Source organism: Terrapene carolina, unplaced genomic scaffold, assembly GCF_002925995.2.
Source record: "Terrapene carolina triunguis isolate 2854851 unplaced genomic scaffold, T_m_triunguis-2.0 Scaffold35022, whole genome shotgun sequence".
Lineage (NCBI taxonomy): Eukaryota > Metazoa > Chordata > Testudines > Emydidae > Terrapene > Terrapene triunguis.
Window position 1 is genome coordinate 1,833,224 of NW_020699373.1, and position 21,274 is coordinate 1,854,497.

General features: G+C 37.9%; 1 protein-coding gene across 1 annotated transcript in view; it reads right to left on the reverse strand.

Moving 5' to 3' along the window:
• Positions 1-21,274, reverse strand: part of LOC112116425 (lysine-specific demethylase 4C) — a 438,460-nt gene that overhangs the window by 325,532 nt on the left and 91,654 nt on the right. The window contains exons 7-9 of the mRNA XM_026646385.1: positions 10,389-10,438; positions 8,190-8,216; positions 5,322-5,369 (exon numbers count right to left, since the gene is read on the reverse strand). Coding sequence (XP_026502170.1) covers positions 5,322-5,369; positions 8,190-8,216; positions 10,389-10,438 — 125 coding nt within the window. The remainder of the gene's footprint in view (positions 1-5,321; positions 5,370-8,189; positions 8,217-10,388; positions 10,439-21,274) is intronic.

Sequence of the window (21,274 nt, forward strand, 5' to 3'; positions counted from 1 at the left end):
TGTAGACCAGTGTATTCAGTCTAGTCATCCTGCTCCGTTCATTCAGTGATGGCAGAAACTGGTTTGTGACATCAAAATGTGACATAATGGAAATAAAATATAGTGCTACAAAGACTGGATTGCAACATTACTGAATGAACCAGGTGAGAGGAGTTGGCAAATTATAAAGAAGACAGTTCTGTTTGTCCTAGTTACTCAGTGATCAGCAGTTATGAGAAAGTCTTTACAAGCGAAAAGTACATGGCACTAATGACTGAGGATCACTGAAATTCACATGGTTAGCAATCAAGCAAACATATATGATTTTAAAATACCTAAGGAAGATCATTTCAAAATAATTCATTTTGGCCATTTCAATTTAGTTTATTATTTATACTACCTTCATAATATACTATAGAGTATGTTTTGCAAAATTATTGATGTCTTAGTAACAATAATTCATTGCACTTATATAGTATCTATCATACAAGTATCCCAAAGCACTTTACAAAGAGGGAAACAGGCACAGAAAAGTTACATGACTTTCCAATGGTCACACAGCAACTTTTTGGGGCCCATTCAGGAGCAGAATCCAGATGTCCTACCTTCCACACATCTGCTTTAACCAAGAGACCATACTGTCTCAAGTTAAGTATAGAATATTTCACTAAGCACTCTGCTATTAGATATAAGGTGAAATGTTTGCTGTTTTATGAAAATTAATGGGTTTGTTAACTAGGGAATCATCAATTAGGAACGCTCTACTGCAAAGAAAAAAGTATATGACAATGAAACAGGATGGAAGGGGTTGGTAAAATATTACAGTTTGTAAATTTTGTCATAATATGGTATTTACATAAACAAATAAAAACCAATCTGTATTTTATGATATAACTGGCTTACAGGGACAAAAGACATTTTCCCTTTGTCATAGTCACATAACAAAAGTAATTGTCATTTTTCCCCAATGATAACCACATTCTGATCTGTTTTCTCTCATATACGAACACATAAAGGACATGATAGATAAATGAGTTAGGATAAGTTACCATTTAATTACAAAAATCTGCTCACCACACCACTGCATGAAAGAGAAAGGAAAGTGCATGCCAATAAAAGTCCATTTTATTCATCCACTAAACTCCTGTGTAACACTCCACGTTATTCTTTAAGGGATTTTATCATTAATGAGAAGGTTGTCAACAGATATGCCAATACTAAAAGCTATTTCTTAGCAGTTCATTTTAAATGAACCCATCAAACTTAAAATCTGTAGGTTTGTACTACATTACATGAATTACATTTTAAATTAAAATCAATGATGAAAGAAGAATCTATTTAATTCTCTTTCCATATGGATTTGTAATCAGGGCCCAAACAAATGTGGTGACTGGCCATAAGTTAACTTAAATTGGAAAACCACTGAAGGAAGGTAATGTGCAGTGTATTAAATACTCTGCATCAGTTTATAATTTATATTTATAATGAACCTCTAAAATTATATCCTCTATTATCTCACCAAAATCACTGTGTACAATGTAAAATAGTTCAAATTTAAATGGGTTGGAAACTAAAGACAATATTTTCATAAATAGGGTACATCCATATTTGGACATCTAAATACAAGACCCAATTTTCAAAAAAAAATGCTGAGCACCTAATGGGACCAAGATGCCCAGCCCTGTTTAGGTGTCTAAAAATAAATTTAGATGATTAACTTTAGACTCTTATTTCTTTAAATCTTGTCCTCAATTGGTATTCTGCTCCACCAAGGACTCCTAATGGGTCCTGCAAAATAATTTCGAGTTGTATTTACAAGTTCACATTAACAGTCACATGGGGAGAAAAAAAAAACGTAAAGCCATTTGAAAACAATGTCTTGTTTTCAGTGTACGAGAGTATATCAGCAATATTATTTTACAGAGTAAAAACAAGTCCTTATAACAAACTTTATATCAATTCAGAACAACTACTAGATTTCATTTATAGAGAGAGTGACACTTGATGTCTGCACAACTTTAGGAATCTATGGGGAAAATATGGGGAGTTGGAAAATCTGGGGGATTCAGATTAGTAGGCTTAGAAGTCTACACTCCAGGCCTCTTGAGAGGTTAGAGAATTTTTGTCCTCTGTGGGTCATCAACCAAAAACTGCCCAAAAATTACAATGTCCAAACTGAATTCCATTTGTCTTAAGCAAAATGTTTTATTGGCAACTGCATAAAAACAGAGAGAAAACATCATTAAATGAAAGGATAGGTAAAAATAAACATATATGCTTAAAAATACTATAGAAAACATTACTGGACTGGCACTAAACTTAGGTACAAGACATTGAAATAATATCTGGACTCTTCTGTCAACTCTATATGAGAGAGAGAGCGCACATGCAGAGATTCTTTTGCCATTCAAAAAGATGGTTATTTCTTTGGAGCATGTTCACTCTTTAACAATAAGACATTTCCAATCATCCAATTCAGCTATCTTAATACTCTTCATGTCTTAAAATAATGAACAAACTTAGGGCAACATTCTCTCAGAATAACCAGTCTCCCTCCCCTCCGCCCCAATCTACACCCTCAACCTGTTTTATTCTCCATGTCAATTCTCCCATTAAGGTCTATTAGGGTCTCTTAAAGGCTCCAGAACAATCACCTGAACATGTCTGCCTGGGCAGGTTCTGATAAGCATATCAATTGTGCATTCCTTTCTAGCTGACTCCCCAACCCCAACAACACAAAGTTTCTTAGATAAAGGATATGAAGTTCAATTAAGATGCGAAGTTGTCATACAGATCTTTCACTACACAAGAACTAGGAACTCTATTAAGATTTCTTTGAATCTGAAGGGACTAATTATTGTGTCACATTTCATTAAAATTTAGTGCTGACTAATTTTTTCCAACAACAGCCATATAATTTTTTCTGCCTTTTGGAATTGTAAATAAAACCCAAAGACCTTTTTTTTTAACAGCAGCCCTCGCAACGCAGTTTCACCAGTTTATTTGGCAATGCTGGGTAGCAAACTAGTAGTGAGCTACTCGGATAAATACAAATGAGCCTCAGCACATGCATTTCAGTTGCCATGATGCAATCATGACAATATAATACAATCATAATAATCCTGATTTTAAAAGCCCCACTAACTACCTGCTATAATGCCCAGGGTGCTATACAACATAATAAAGTAATTTACAGTACATTGAAATGAACCCTGTAAAAGATTAACAAAACTGTCAAAAAGTGATGTTAAGGTTTGAGGAGGGAGAAGAAATCAATTGGGACCGAGCGTGATCAAATCAAAACCTCTTTGGAATTAAAAAAATAAAATAAAATAAAATAAATTGTACACTGAGATCCACTATAGTAAAAGCATAATCAGCTCAAGACACAAGGGTGGGGAAAAAACAGTGGGCAGTGACTGAGTGCACATACCTAAAGAGGTTAAGGCATCAGGGACAGACAAATTTAGTACAATGCTTTGGTGGTATGGATAAGTGTATGATTGAAAGTTGGAGTGCAACAGGATTGAGTTCCGTTGTTTCCTGTGTTCCCAAGAACCAGACTGGTGTATTCAAAACTTCTTTCATGGCAGGGGTAAAGGGACACTAACATTCCCAGTAAGATGTCCCAGAGCAGGAATAATATTGCCCGTGAGACAAGAATTTCACTTGCACTGTTGGTGGCCAGACCTTCGGGTATGACTGGATTCCCCACAAGTTAGGGCTGTTCTATTTGGATGGGCTGCATCTCTCCAACATCACTTCCAGTATAGTTATCCTTGGTCCAGACTTGGCTCAAGATCTTTGTGACTTTTAGGTGGACAGAGTGCAATGAGAAGCAAAATTTTCCTCCAGGGCAGATTGGCAGAGACCCTGGGGGTTTTTCACCTTTCTCTGTAGCGTGGGGCACCGGTCACATGCTGGAAGATTCTCTGCACCTTGAAGTCTTTAAACCATGATTTGAGGACTTCAATGGCTCAGACACAGGTTTGATACAGGAGTGGGTGGGTGAGATTCTGTGGCCTGCGTTGTGCAGGAGATCAGACTAGATGATTATAATGGTCCCTTCTGACCTTAAAGTCTATGATTCTATGAAAACATAAATGACAATTTGCTAAGCAGATTACTAGCTGCATCTGAGGGCAAGCAGTATACATGTATACAGGACAGTATGGCACTGGACCTTAAGGCCACAAAAGGTTTCAAACATTGAGGGAGAGCAATCTCACAACTGGGATCAGCTGAGACAAAGGTTGTATTTACCTCTTGCTTGATAGATAAGCCAAACCATTAGGGAACAATGAGCACTGTCAGCTGTAGGGCCCAATTTTTCATTTTGGGAATGGTGACCCACATCGCACAGGGCTCTAAATCGGATGGCAAAGTCTCAGTCTAACAGCTGGGAATCAGGCAGTCTCTCAAATGCTTTACAATTTGTTTGTTTTTAGTCAGGGAGAACTGGAAAACAAACCCATAGTACAAGGAACACTTGCACAGGATCTTCAGTTAAAGTGTATTGCTATGATCATATAGAGCCAGATAGCGATATTACTATCTCAAAAAGAGTAGTCCCTTACTCCATTAGCATCCCCACTGACTCCAACAAGACTATTAGTGGTGTAAGGTACTATTCAACATGGGTAAGAATAAAACTACCTGGCCCATAATAAAGTTGTGGCTTTACAACAGAACTGAAATATCCTCTGAGGGCAATCTCAAATGCAGATTCATAGGTTAATAGAGCCATATAATCCAAGGCCAGAAGAGACCACAGTGATCATCTAGTCTGACCTCCTGTATAACACAGGCCATAGAACTTTGCCAAAAAAATTCCTGGTGCATCTCTTTTACAAAAACCTCCAATCTTTACTTAAAAGCTGTCTCACTGTTAAAAATCTACACCTTATTTCCAGTCTAGCTTCAACTTCCAACCATTGGATCGGGTTACGTCTTTCTCTGCTAGATTGAAGAGCCTATTATTAAATAGTTGTTCAACGTATAGATCAGGGGTGGCCAACCTGACCCTGAGAAGGAGCCAGAATTTACCAAGGTACATTGCCAAAGAGTCACAGTAATATGACAGCAGCCCCCCGTCACCTCCCCGCCCCTCCCCCAGTGCCTCCCGCCCACCGGCAGCCCCCAATCAGCGCCTCCTCCTCCCTCCCGATCAGCTGTTTCTTGGCGTGCAGGAGGCTGGGGGGAGGAGAGGTGGGAGCGAGGGCATGGCAGGCTCAGGGAGGGGGTAGGAAGGGGTGGAGTGGGGGCAGGGCCTGTGGCAGTGCCAGGGCTTGAGCAGTAAGCACCCCCCGGCACGTTGGAAAGTTGTCGCCTATAGCTCCAGCCCCGGAGTCTGTGCCTATACAAGGAGCCGCATATTAACTTCTGAAAAGCTGCATGTGGCTCCGGAGCCACAGGTTGGCCACCCCGATATAGATACTTATAGACAGTAATCAAATCAACCCTTAACCCTTAGCCTTCTCTTTGTTAAGCTAAATAGATTGAGCTCCTTGGATCTACCACTCTAAGGCATGTTTTCTCATTACTCATTATTGTGGCTCTTTTCTGTACCCTCTTCAATTTACCAACAACCTTCTTGAATTGTGGCCACCAGAACTGGACATTGTATTCCAGCAACAGTTGCACCAGTACTAAATATAGAGGTAAAATAACCTCTTGAACCCTAATTGAGATTTCCTTGTTTGTGCATCCCAGGATCACATTAGCTCTTTTTGACACAGGGTCACAATGGGAGCTCATGTTCAGGTGATTATCCACCACAAGACCCAAATCTTTTTCAGAGTCATTGCTTCCCTGAACAGAGGCCCAGTCCTGTAAGTATGGCCTATATTCTTTATTCCAAGATGTATATATTTACTCATATTAAAAACACAGTTTGCTTGCGCCCAGTTTACCAAGTACTTCAGATCATTCTGAATCAATTACCCGTACTCTTCATTATTTACCACTCCCCCAATTTTTGTGTTATCTGCACACTTTATCAGTGATGATTTTATAGTTACTTCCAGGTCATTGACAAAATGTTGAATAGCATAGGGCCAAGAACCAATCCCTGTGGAACCATACTGGAAACAAGGGCACTGGAGCCCTCCCAAAAGTGGGGGGTTGGGGGCCCCCGCCCACACAAGGCCCTGCCCCTGCCCCCCAGGCCACACCCAAGCCAGAATGTTAACATATAACCGATTCGTAATGTATTAACCCTTTGAAAGTTAATATTTTCCAAACTGCAAGAAAAATGAAACATTAGGAGGATGAGCATGTATGGTCATAGTGACCTCTGGAAGACAGTAACAATCTGTGTAAGTACAGACTATTACAGTCACAGAAGATAGCAAGTGCTACTTGCAATGAAATGAGTGTTATTATACACTGATGCTTATGCATATGTAATAATCTAAAGTTGGTTATCTATTCATTTCCATCTCTACTAACTTTGACTAAAATAAAATTGTCATTTGACAAAAGCTTTAACTCTTCAGCAACCACAAATTTTCAGTTTTTGCAACCGTGAGGTGACAAACAGAAAGACAGATATGGATATCTCAAGTTCTGTATAAGTTGCACGTCAAGAGCTACTTATAATTTTATTAATAAATAGTAGTTATGAACTTCTGTATTAAGTAGATCAGCTTATACTATATACTGTAGTTTTGAAACATTCTTCACAAACTACTTACAGTATATTACACTCTGCCTTAGTCCCTTTGTGTAACATAATTGAACAGCTCAGATAGATGTCGCCTCTTTTCTAAAATAGCCGATACAATTAAGGAATCTATTTAAAGAACCTGAAAATCTTCCAAACTGTCATTTATGATTTGCTGCTCTGCCTCTATTTTCCAACCAACTTTGTCAAACAAAAATCCTTACGATTCTATGGTATTACAGATGAACATAACAACCAGTTTAAAAATTGCAATAACAGCTCACTTGAGATTTTTTATTACATTTATGTCTACATAAAATTGAAAAAAACTACATAAATGAGAAAGCAGCTGAAGGGCGAAATCAAACTGCTGCCTTTATTAGATGCAAGTCTAATGTCTTTCAGATAAAATATCTGTAGGTGCCACAGTCAATCAAGATTTCAATGGAAACCAAAGATGAAAGCATTCATGCATAAAAGGCAAGTGTGATAATTATGATGTGCAGACAAGATAATGGAAAATATCCTAGCCTTTCTTCAATCTTATGTCTCAAGTACTGCCTTGACCTAGACAACCTGTAATGCTTCATCACATTTAATGCATTATTTTATTTTAATTATTTAGGAGTATTCAATTAATTCAGTAGGCATCTGGTCAGCAAGACTAAACCTCTGAATCATGCAGCTTTTTAGCTGTTGCATTTCCACAAAAAATATGCCACAAAAACAGTTTTGAATAAACATGTAATTAAGTCTGAAGTCCTCATCATCCTCTAAGTTTATTAACCTTTACTGATTAGATAAATTGCAGCCATGTGGCTGACATGACATTTTCATCATTTTAAAACAGCTTTCTTTAAAACTTTGACCATGTTTTAATGGGCAGTAACTACATCATGAAGATCACAGATGCCTCTTTCTCAAACTCTACTAGCAACAAAATAATAAGGAATTATGGAGCAATTATTAAAGAAAATATGGGAATATATAGTCAGAGGGAGTAAAAAGTTCATTACATGTGTCTGTAAGGATTATAGTAATCACCTTCCATGTCCTACTCTAATCTACTATCCAGACCCAGGGACTCATCCACTTTAATATTCAAGAGAATAGTTTGCTCCTGCCAGAAGTTCAAGATTACAATTATGTTGGTATTATTAATATAATGTATTGGGCTATTAGAACATACCAGCTTTATAGTTATTAGTATGCCAAAACTTTCATAATAGAACGACAAGTGTAAAACTAACTAGTCTCTATAATTGTCCATATGATTTTAAAAGAAAGCAATTCTTGGAGTTCATTTTTAAATTTGACGGAGCATTGAACTAACCGAAACAAGTGAAAAATGTGGTGGGATAGTCACCTTTAATGTCTGATAAACTAGTAGCCAATGCCAAATTTTATGTTGGGATGAATAAACTTCTTATGTAGTCTACAGGACTGGTATCTCTTAGGACCTAATCCAAAGACTACTGAAGTCTACAAGAGTCTTCCCAGCATCTTCAATAGGCTTTGGCTCGAGCCTTAAGAGAAAGCCCAACACAAGAGGGAAAAAATGCAAAGTCTTTACCTGCCTGTTTCAGCCATTCAAAAAGCTGAATTTTCAATAATAAAAGGATAATCCTGACACAAGTAGAGCTGAGTGAAAATGCAGTTTTGGCAACCCAAAACTATTTGTGAATTCATATTGAGAAGGCGGCGGCGGCAACAGCAGCCTCTTTTATAACCTTTAGCCCAGTGGGAGACCTGGGTTCAATTCCCTCCTCTGCCCGATGAGAAAAAAGGGATTTGAACATGGGTCTCATCTCTCAGGTGAGTGCAATAACCACAAGTCTAGAGAATATTCCGGTATCAGTCATTCTCAATCTCTCCTGTTGAAGCTGTTCCGCTTTGTACAAGTAATTTAATAGTCATTGGAGCCTGAACCTGGGTCTCCAACATCCTAGGTAAGTGTCCCAACAACCAGCTACAGAATCGTTCTCATTCTCTTTCCCTGGCTCAATGACTGTTTATTAGAGAGACAAGGTGGGTGAAGTAACATCTTTTATGGAACCAATTTCTGTTGGTGAAAGAAACCAACAGAAGTTGGTTCAATAAAAGATATTATCTCACCCACTTCATCTCTCTAATATCCTGACACCAGCACAGCTATCACCCAGCAAACAACAATTATTGACATTCATGGTGGCCATTCCTAGTCATTCATAATGGCAATGAATAGTCATTGGGCCAGGGAAAGAGTGAGAAATGACTCTCCAGTCATCCTCTGTGTAGCTCAAAAGCTTGTCTCTCACGTGAACGGAATCTTCAAAGATTTTACCTATTTAAATTGAAGTCTCTACTGAGCATATGCAAGCTGCAATTTTATTTTATTTTTTGTAAAAGCTTACAACTTGGGCAAATTTTCACAGGGACTGCAAAAGGCACATCCCTGTCACAAAGGCCACTCCCCACACCCTAACAAATTTCATGTCTCTGCTCAACCATCTGGATGCACTAGAGAATTTAAAAAAAAAGTCAAGACTTTAACATGGGCAAAACAACGTCTGCTTCTCTAGCCTCCTTGCAAATGGCTCAACCTTTATGCTTGGTGTGTGTTTTTTTCATTTCAAACAAACAAATAAACAAAAAAAACCACAACAACCACCAGCCTGAGGCAGACATGAAATATGGAAAAATTCAGACCAAATGGTAAAAGTTTTGCCAAGTTATAAGTAACTGAACACAAGGTCCAATAATGGGAAGTGTCAGGCAACCTCAATAATAGGTGACACTGCCGGTCCTTCCTATACTAAGGATCACTCACTTCACAAATGAACTTCAGCGAACTCTATGGTGGTAAATAGCAGGCCTCAACAATAAGGTATAATGGGATTCGGAAAGGAGAAAATGAGGAAAGGTCTCTCAACTGGAACTACAAGGGGAATTTAAGTAGGTAGAAAGTAATTAGCCAAGATGGAATTTGGCCATGGTACCATGGTTTAATGATCACAAATATACAGGACATTGGTATTATGTGTCAATAATTCAGTTCAGCTATGCCACATATTACTGTTCTCAGGGATTAGTGTAGAATTAACTCAAGGGAGAGTTAAACCCAAATGTATGCATAATTGTATGTGTGCGTGCAAATGCCCTACTTGCACATCTGCATCAGATTCTTTTGCACACACAATTTGGGTTTAGGCAAATATGTACATACACTTTTGGTAATTTGCCTCTGATCATGCTCTTTAAAACAAATATTTGAACCTATAAACAGAAATAACTTTGGCCTACAGCACCTGACTAAAACATGCTTAACTCTATTTCAAATTTAATTGGTGAAAATATCATCCCAAAGAGCTACAGCTCATGTGGTACCAGTACCAGAAATGGGTCTAATTATTTATTTGTTTATCCATAATTCTCAACTTTAATCTGGAGACAAAACAAGTATCTATAATATAGTAAAAAAATAAGTCAAGAAAAATATTAAGTTTTAAGAACCAAGCCTCAATTGCTTTTAAATTCCTCCTCTCTCCCTCCCTACTCTCCCCCCCCACACACACACAAATGTTTTGAATAATATTCAGCTACCATGTTTCAGGCATTTTAGATGCCACCATTTTAAGAAGGATGAAACCATATTAAATCAGGAGAGCTGAGATTGTAAAATTATTTTACCTGAAATCAAAGAAACTCCTGAAAATCAAGGACCTTTGAAACAAACATCTTTGATTAGAAATGTTGAAAATATTACCTTGAGCTAGTCTTTCAAGCCGTTTTCCGTGTTCTGGGGGGATCGCATACCTAAAATGTACACAAAGAAACGGATTAAATGTTTAGCGCTACAGTTATGAAACAATAATAATTCTGCATGGACAAAATATCTGAAAGAAAAGAGACTAAATATGGTTATTAATATAAAATACAGTGTAAAACAACATGAGGAAAAACTAGGAGTTGATTTACTTTTAAGAAAAGAAAGTGATTTATTTTACGTTTAGTTTTAAAAACTGATTAGTATAATATAAATTGTAGTTTAAGAATGTTTTAGTCACCAATACTGTTTTGAATTTCTAGATTTTGGCAATACCTGTATGTAATTATATCTGTATACAGTTATTCCAATGAAAAGAAATGCAGATACTTATTTCTACTTTTATTTCTAAGTAAGACTAACACATACACCAAAGCAGCAAAACTTTCATACACGATTATTTTCTTTGAATGTTTCACAAAACGAGTTCAAGCGAAAAATATGAATTTAAGATGCATTTTTCATATTTGTTCTTTGTAGTTAAGTTGCAGGAATGAGACAGTTTATTCTGATCATAAATCATTACACTTATATCAGTTTATAATTCAAAGAAATATGCATTCATAAATTCAATATTTATTCCATATTGTTTATGAAAATACTGTATTTGGAAATATTTCAATCTTTGTTTTCAATGAATTTTTTTAAAAATTTTTATTAAAGTCTAGTCACAACAAATCTGTGAGAAGAAAAATCATTGGTAGTATCACATTCTTTATTGCAGCTTGAAAATTTAAGATTACTGTAATGCAGGAAGATTATACTCCCTTTCCTAATTTAGCAGCACATGGTATCATATAAAAATGAATTAGCATTTTGTTATTTACTTCACAGATTTACCATAGATGTTAATTAGCTTGTAATTTTTGGATTCAATAGCATATGTGATGTGTGTGCACAATCAGCTTCTATTTCACTTTACGTGTTTATGGCAGTGTTAGGTTGCATTTGATATCTTCTATCCAGAATAAACATGTGGCTTTGGTCAGGTGAAAATCAGCAAGTATGTCACCCTATTCCATATATGAATGTTTTCAGATTGGTCCAACAGCCAAACTATATAAGAAGTACTTTGAAAGTAGGAGTTAAACTGGCAAATAATAGAAAAAAATTTGAACTGTCAGTTGACAGTCTGATCACTGGTCCAGGATCATCTCTTGGAAAAGTTCATTAACCATGAAAGTACGCACAGTGGTTCACTTGAGCTTTTCTAGACACGACCAGTCAAAATATTGGATCATAAAATGTGGGCGTCACTTACTTCCATAAAATAATTCAGCTATGTTGTCAAGTAGAATGACAACAATTCCAGAGAATATGGCAAAGTGACTTCAGCTTCACTGGAAACAGCCACCATAAAACAAAAAAGTAAGCAGCCCACAGCAAAGGGGGGAAAGCATTGCTCACCTGACCGCAGGTAACCCCTAAACCCAAATTAAACATAAGTCACCTGATCTTAATATCAAAGGTGTGCTGCACTGTTCCCAGATTAAATTAGCTCTCAGCCTCACAGGTCTGTCCATTTGACTCAGGTCATGAGTTGTTAAAGCTCTGTTCCCATGTAATTAGTTAGAGCCAAACCCAAGCAAAATCATGGCAACCTCTCTCACTGAGTTTCACCAATACTTGTGGTATAATAAAATAATCCGCCCAACTTCAAACCATCCAACTTCCTTCCTCAACTGATACTTAAATTAGCTTTAACAACGAGGAGTCCTTGTGGCACCGTAGAGACTAACAAATTTATTTGGGCATAAGCTTTTGTGGGTTAAAACACACTTCATCAGATGCATGGAGTGAAAAATACAGTAAGCAGTATATATATTACAGCACATGAAAGATGGGAATTGCCTTACGAAGTGGGGGGTCAGTGCTAACGAGGCCAATTCAATCAAGATGGAAATGGCCTATTCTCAACAGTTAAATTAGTTTTATAATTTAATGATCCTGTGTAAGGACTATCCACGCCACAAATGAAAACCAACAAGCCCCTGTCCATGCAATAATTCAACATTCCCTAATACAGAAAGAGAACAGAATCGCACACAGCAAATAATTAACAAGCTACACAACCTCACAAATAACAGATAACCAAATTACAAAATGTACATCACTACCTATTTTAATTAAATATTGCTCCAATACCTTCTGTAAAACATTTCCCACCATAAATGTTCTTCAAACTTGGCAAATATTTCTGGTAGGAAATGTTTTACAGAAAATACTAGTTACTTTCAACTTATGTTCCATTTAAAGGTGAAAACCTGTGTTTTTTTCTCAAATGCTGATTGATGGCCTAAGCTTCTTTTAATATGAACATTTGCAAATATTTTGTATCTAAATGTAGGCCTCATATAGTAACTGCCTGATATCATTGTTATAGGAATAATAAGATGCTTTATGTACAAATATAGGAGTGCTATTTGATGCTAAACTAATTACTAATGTAAGCAGCTGTTTAAGTATAAAATATTTATATAAATGGGAAATTAATTACTTACTGGCAGTGCTCAAAATTTTTTCAATCCACTCAGGAAGATGAGAAAAATCATCTTTCCAAAAATTGTCACATAGAAGCAACAGCTTAAGCTCAAATCCTTATACAAGTTATTTAATTTTTAAAACTGTTTTGAGAATGACTAACTCTCATATAAAGAACAGGAGGAGGGTGTGGACTTTTTAGAAACAGAATTTAATTTCCTGTCAATCTCGGATAAAATTAAAAGAATATCTCAGAAAACAAACTAAATAAAAAGAAATACTTAACATTAACTTTACAAGTTATCTGGATCTTTCCTGCCACAAGAATAAAGGCAATTAAAGAAACTTTGCATATGCATAAAACGATGCTTCCTCAGGAGCTGAAAGCGTCACCTAAACCAATGCCAAAGGCATGGAGCCAATGAAAGAGTGACAGCAACCAATCTGAATCTAAACAAGCCTGAAAAGAGGAGCATTTACCTATAACTTCATGAAAATAAGGAGGTTTTAAATAATTCTGAAGTGACCCCACACTCAGACCCCCTGCTACTCTGATTAGACAGCACTCCACAACTAATCCCGTTCATCACTACAAGCAAGCTGCTACAGACAGATAAGAAAAACAGAGAAGACTCAAGAAGAAACCAACCCAAGGAAACCTCTCCAAAACATCAGCATAGATTGGTGAGAGGAGGTTAACTAAAACAATGCCAAGGAATTAGATTTAAAACTCTTGTAATGATTTCATTGGAATACTGAAATGCTGTTGTAACTTAAAAGACTAACAGTTTCTCCTATTAATCACCAGATGGTTAGGCCAGGTACCACTGCAGAGAACAAGGGGTTAAACACTGGTAAACAGAGAAACAATGGGATGTAACTGTATTGGACATTCAGAATATTGATTAACTGGCCTACCTTAAGACAGCTCCTTAAATAGCTTCTTCTGATGAATGATTTAAATATTTTCTTTGGTTTAATAGAATGTAATTAAGATCACTTACTTTGTCAACTATAAACTCACTGATTATTTATTAATAACCAGCAGGTCTACCTTCCCTGAAACAAAGTTCCTTTGCCCAGCTATACACATTCTTAGTTATTAAAGGATATACTAAAAAATGGAGTCACAATCATTTTGGGAAACAATACACTTTGGTCTTAATACAGGAAAAGGAAAGCACACATTCAGGGTTGTAATCTCTGTTAAAAGCTCTCCACAATAAGAGCTAAAGAAGAGATTGTAATAGAAATAACCAGTTTATCATTTGTGTTCAGTCATTTGTGTTGTTTAATGTTTTCTTTTCCTTTTTTTAATAATAAAATAGCCATGGTTAATAATTGTGATTATTTTGCTTGGTGTTGAACACGGTGTGCCCTAACATAAGCAAAAGAACCCCTGTAACTAAATACTGGGAGTCACACGAGAGTTAGCAGTAAGTGAAACAATTAGTAAGAGCTGGCCTACCATTTCTTGTTTCTCTAAACCAAATATATATCGTAATTTTTCAGATCAAATTAATTTTCAGATCAAATTAAATTTAAAATTACCTCTTTCAATTCCACAAACTCAATGAAATGACTCAAGTTCTCATGGTAAATTTAAACTATACTTAAGTGCTTTGCTAAATTGGGGCATTAAGTACCATCCCCACAGACGGAGGTCCAGTAAGTGGGTCTTTGCAGAGGTAGTATAATCAACCAGTCAAATGGCTTATTTTAAGACAGTGGGCCATAACTGTCCAGTCAGCCATGAGACCAGACATTCCACCCCAGGTGACTCCAATCAGTGCCCGTGACACTGTGGGACATTTCTCAAAATGGCAATCACTAAAATCAAGTCAGAATTGACCTGGATGCCTAAAGTCAAAATGGTAATCAGAATTGTGTGAATTTATGAATCAGTTTCTCATAGGTTCACCAGATGTCCCGATTTTATAGGGACAGTCCCGATTTTGGGGTCTTTTTCTTATATAGGCTCCTATTATCCCCCACCCCCTGTCCCGATTTTTCACACTTGCTGTCTGGTCACCCTAGTTTCTCATGACCTGCCAGGACAAGAAAATAATGAGGTATACTACTAGGAAGCAGAATACACTGTGGGATACAGTATTCATTTCTAGCCCCAGTGGTTCACAAGATACTGGATCTGGAATCTATCATTGGTCTCTTAGGCTAGAAGTTGCTTCTTGTCATTGTTCTCAGACTAAATATAGCAAGTACTGGACCACTGACCTAAGTAATTTTCAATCTCTGCTCATAGATGCACAAATATCACCACTGAAATGATCAGTGCACCTTGAATTGTTTTTGGTTTCAAATGTCAAGTGGTAAGCATAGAAAAAAGATGTATGTGATACTTTGGCCATTTTACTATTCTGCGCATGGTAAATGTGACTCACATCTAGGATTCTTCTCCCTTTCCACCCAGTCCGCCTATCTGCCAAACTAATCTTTTTTTTCCAGTTTGGAGGTCTTGAAACCGCTTAAGCCCAAGCCTAGCCACATTCACCTCTATACCATATTTTGGCAATTTTATTTCTTTTCTAAATGTTAAGGAATTGAAAACTACTATAGTTTAATTGAAAAAGCACAGTAAGTGAACAAGCTATAACTAGAGGTTCAAGCTATTCCTGACTTCTCCCAACCACAACCCCTCATTCACACATACACTTAACCACTACTCAGTGGGCTCCATTAAAATCTAAGAAGATTCTTTCATCAAGATGGCCAGCATCCGCAAGTTACAACAGTTGTAACAGAGCTCATGCACACTTCAGAAGTCCTGTAAATGGAAAGGACCACGGAGAAACTTTCAACTTTATTCTGCTCACTTTATTGCAGCTTTAGTAGTATCTCATTATCTTCCTGAAATTGAATCTCTTTCTCTCCATGTTTGTCCTGGCAAACTGCTTATATGTCTCTCTGTCCTCTATCCCATATTACACACACAGCAGTGTATACACTATGATTTAAAATATATGCTCACATCTTTCACAGGCCAAGGCAGACAAATTACTGTATATAGTGCTGTGTATCGTACTGTAACTCATTAAACTATACAACTTCATTAAGTACAACCAAAAGTGTTGGTACTCTACAGAAAACTAAAGCTCCTAATAAAGAACACATTGTGTGTCTCACACACATACACACAGTCTCTGTGTCACACTCACCTCGCAACCCATACTTGTATTATTGTTGTTACTTCTTGGTACTTCCTGCAATGCACATATATTCTCTGTAATTTTATTCTTTCAAAGTGTGTTGTTTTAGTGTTTTGACTGGTCTATGCATTTCATAATTTTTATTTCTCTTACACCACGAAAGCTTATGCTCAAATAAATTTGTTAGTCTTTAAGGGTACGTCTTCACTACCCGCCGTATCGGTGGGTAGCAATCAATTTATCCGGGATCGATATATCGCGTCTCGTTAAGACGCGATATATCGATCCCCGAACGCGCTCACCGTCGACTCCGGAACTCCACCAGAGAGAGCGGCGGTAGTGCAGTTGACGGGAGAGCCGCGGCCGTCGATCCCACGCCGTCTGGACCCCAGGTAATTCGATCCAAGATACTTCGACTTCAGCTACGCTATTCGCGTAGCCGAAGTTGCGTATCTTGGATCGATCCCCCCCCCAGTGTAGACCAGCCCTAAGGTGCCACAAGTACTCCTGTTCTTTTATTCTTTGAGTAGTAAGTTCTAAATGCCTAACCTCTCCTGGCTGGAGCAAGTACCCCTATGGTAACTTTTTAAAAATATATATTATATCTAGGTTTTTTGTTTCTACTGGTGGCGCACATCTGCACATACCTCGGTGCACATAACAAAATTTATGCCGCACATGGATTGAAAAAATTAGAGGGAACATTGCTCTTGGGATATGACTTTTTCTACATCATCTGCACATAGGCTGGAATTTGTCCCTCTTAGTCTAGGATTTCTCTCTCCTTGCCTCGGGGATTTTGTAGTAATGACTTTTAACACTCAAGTGTCTGTTTATAGTTTCTAAGCTAGTGTCAGGTTTTTCAAGCTTGTTAAGTTCCTCTTGGTTCTGCTGTTTCATCAGCTCAGGCTGCTTTGCTCTGTGTATAGCCGTGGCTAAGGTTAAATCTCTTTACAACTGTGGGTGCTGTGAAAAGTTTTTATCTGTTAACCGAACAATCCGCCTGTCTCTGATATATTCATGTTTTGCATTCCTAAAAATCACAGGTTTTCAGCCAATGGATGCAGAGCTCTTATAAAACATTCACCATTTTCCCTGGTTCTTGAATTCTCTGGTGGAAACACGCTCTTTCATAAACCACATTTCTCTCAGGTATAAAGTATGCATCAAACATAGCCAGAATCCTTTCATAGTAATCTTTTTGACTACCTTCAGTAAAGTCAAAGGATTTAAAGACACGCTCTGCTTGCTTCCTCATAGCATAAAGAAGATACCTGCCTATTTCCATTTTCTTTATGGTGCTTGGTAGCAATGCAAAATCTTGCAAAATATTTTTTTCAGTCTATCCATTCTGAATGTTTGTCGACGCTGAAGTTCTCTGGGGCACTGAAGAATGGTATTTTGATGACATCCTGCCATCTTTATTGCTTTGTTCCTTCTGTTTCTGTTCTTAGGTTACTCATCACACCAGACATGGACTGGTCATAGAGCTTGCTTATATGCACCAGATGTTTTCATTACAAGATCCTTTAATGCTCTGTAAAGTCTGGTATACATTTGTTTAAATAAAGTATTTTACACACAGTGCTACCTAGTGTAAAATATAATTGTGTAAAAATATAATTAGGAAGGCCAAAAAAGAATTTGAAGTACAGCTAGCCAAAAACTCAAAAAAGTAATAGCAAAAAATAAAATTTAAGTACATCAGAAGCAGGAAGCCTGCTAAACAACCAGTGTGGCCACTGGACGATCAAGATGCTAAAGGAGCACTCAGGGATGATAAGGCCATTGTGGAGAAACTAAATGAATTCTTTGCATCAGTCTTCACGGTTGAGGATGTGAGGGATATTCCCAAACCTGATCCATTCTTTTTAAGTGACAAATCTGAGGAACTGTCCCAGATTGAGATGTCATTAGGAAGTGGTTTTGGAACAAATTGATAAACTAAACAGTAATAAGTTACCCGAACCAGATGGTATTCACATAAGAGTTCTAAAGAAACTCAAATGTCAAATTGCAGGACTAATAACTGTAGTCTGTAACCTATCATTTAAATCAACTTCTGTACCAAATGACGGGAGGATAGCTAATGGGATACCAATTTTTAAAAAAGGGCTCCAGAGGTGATCCTGGCAATTACATGCCGGTAAGTCTGACTTCAGTACCAGGCAAACTGGTTGAAACTATAGTAAAGAACAAAATTGTCACATAGATGAACATAATTTGTTAGGGAATAGTCAACATGGTTTTTGTAAAGGGAAACCATGCCTCCGCCATCTACTAAAACAACAAAGAGTCCGGTGGCACCTTAAAGACTAACAGATTTATTTGGGCGTAAGCTTTCATGGGTAAAAAACCTCACTTCTTCAAATGCAACTTCAGATGCAAGTGAAGTTTTTTACCCACAAACGCTTATGCCCAAATAAATCTGTTAGTCTTTAAGGTGCCACCGGACTCCTTATTGTTTTTGTGGATACAGACTAACATGGCTACCCCCTGATACTTTTCACCCATCTACTAGAATTCTTTGAGGGGGTCAACAAGCATGTGGACAAGGGGGATCCAGTGGATATAGTGTATTTAGAGTTTCAGAAAGCCTTTGACAAGGTCCCTCACCAAAGGCTCTTAAGCAAAGTAAGCAGTCATGGGATAAGAGGGAAGGTTCTCTCATGGATTGGTAACTGGTTAAAAGAGAGGAAACAAAGGGTAGGAATAAATGGTCAGTTTTCAGAATGGAGAGAGGTAAATAGTGGTGTCCCCAGAGTCTGTACTGGGCCCAGTCCTATTTAACATATTCATAAATGATCTGGAAAAAGGGGTAAACAGTGAGGTGGCAAAATTTGCAGATGATACAAAACTACTCAAGATAGTTAAGTCCCAGGCAGACTGCAAAGAGCTACAAAAGGATCTCTCAAAACTGGGTGACTGGGCAACAAAATGGCAGATGAAAGTTAATGTTGATAAATGCAAAGTAATGCACATCGGAAAACATAATCCCAACTATACATATAATATGATGGGGTCTAAATTAGCTGTTACCACTCAAGGAAGAGATCTTGGAGTCATTGTAGATAGTTCTTTGAAAACATCCACTCAATGTGCAGTGGCAGTCAAAAAGGCAAACAGAATTTTGGGAATCATTAAGGAAGGGATAGATAATAAGACAGAAAATAGCATATTGCCTCTATACAAATCCATGGTATGCTCATATCTTGAATACTGTGTGCAGATGTGGTCGCCACATCTCAAAAAAGATATATTGGAATTGGAAAAGGTTCAGAAAAGGGTAACAAAAATGATTAGGGGGTATGGAACGGCTGCCATATGAAGAGAGATTAATAAGACTGGGACTTTTCAGCTTGGAATATAGACGACTAAGGGGGGATATGATAGAGGTCTATAAAATCATGACTGGTGTGGAGAAAGTAAATAAGGAAGTGTTATTTAGTGCTTCTCATAACGTAAGAACTAGAGGCTACCATATGAAATTAATAGGCAACAGGTTTAAAACAAACAAAAGGAAGTATTTTTTCACACAACGCACAGTCTACCTGTGGAACTCTTTGCCAGAGGATGTTGTGAAGGCCAAGATATAACAGCATTCAAAAAAGAACTAGATAAATTCATGGAAGATAGGTCCATCAATGGCTATTAGCCAGCATGGGCAGGAATGTCCTAGTCTCTGTTTGCCAGAAGCTGGGAATGGGTGACAGGGGATGGATCACTTGATGATTACCTGTTCTGTTCATTCCCTCTGGGGCACCATTGGCCACTGTCGGAAGGCAGGACACTGGGCTAGATGGACCTTTGGTCTCACCCAGTATGGCCGTTCTTAACAGCATAATACAGTTAAACATTCCTTTACTAAACAGTGAACCCAAAGTGCACTGTTGCCACAGAGACAACAAATAAGTGTATATTGCGGGTGCCCAGAAGGTAGGGAACTGGGCACTTAAATGTAACCCAGTGGAATGTGTACATTGCTAGCCTGCAAAGGGAAAGAGCAGGGCTCGCAGAGCCTGGAGTGGAGTGCCTGTGTTCCTAGTAAGTGGGGAGAATTTCCCTGGTGGGGCACAAACAGAGCTCCCTCCCACTGTAAACAGATGGCAGTAATTCACCCAGGATAACCGGGGTAACCCTGAAAATGTGTCACAGTGTCCCCTTCTAGATTGTTTTTGTTTATGTTTTATATGAGTGAATTTATAACTTTGCCCTCTGACCACACAACCCTCTGTCCAACATAAGAAGACTGAGTTCTACTTTGCAATTAATTATAATATTTCTGCTGTGCCTGTTTGTCTCGTAAGTCATCCACTTAGGGAAGAGAAAAATGCCATGTATGTTATGTAATCCAAAAACTGGCTCATTCATCTCAGCCTGGAGTCCGGGATCTAGTGTTGAGAATATTTAGTCCTTCAAAGAAAGATGGGAAAGTATCTGAGGAAGCTCTCAAATGAAAGGTATAGATAGATAGATAGATAGATAGATAGATAGATAGACAGACAGACACACACCTTTAGTCAAAATGGACTAAAAATGCATTGGTAGCCAGTGCAATCCCATATGGTAAGACTGAGACTTTATGTTTCACCCTGTGTAAGAGACAATCCATAGTTGTGCCACTGTGTTTAGCAGCCAAGGATAGCAGGTGCCTGACTCCTGAGGCGCTCTCTCCCTTTTGTAGATTGCTTAATAATAGAGTAAGGATCACACTGCAACATTTAGAGGAACTGATTAATCAGGAAGCCAGAATGCATTGTGGGGGGAAAAATGAGACCAGAAAGGTGGACAGACCACTGGAACCACAGCCCTCAGGTTTCTGTAAACTACCTTTGTGTGCAGTCTACCATTCCTAAGAGAGGAAGGCAAAAAATCTTGGGCTCTTTCACTTAATTTCTGGGTTTCTCAAGGGTCTCACATCATATCTCCAGTTCCTGTTTGATGTATAGTAAAAGATGCTTTATAGAAATGCTTATGTATTTGCTTGTGACTCTTTTGGATTTTGTCAATTTTCTCTTCCCTACTGTTCTCCCCAGGACCCATCAGGGAATTCAAGGAGAAGGAACACCACTGCTCCCCCAAGCCAAATGCAACGCTGACTAGGCCAAGAAAGAACCTACCGCAATCCTCTCACAATCCCTTACGTGTGCTCTTTTCAAATTCTGGACATGCTCCAGA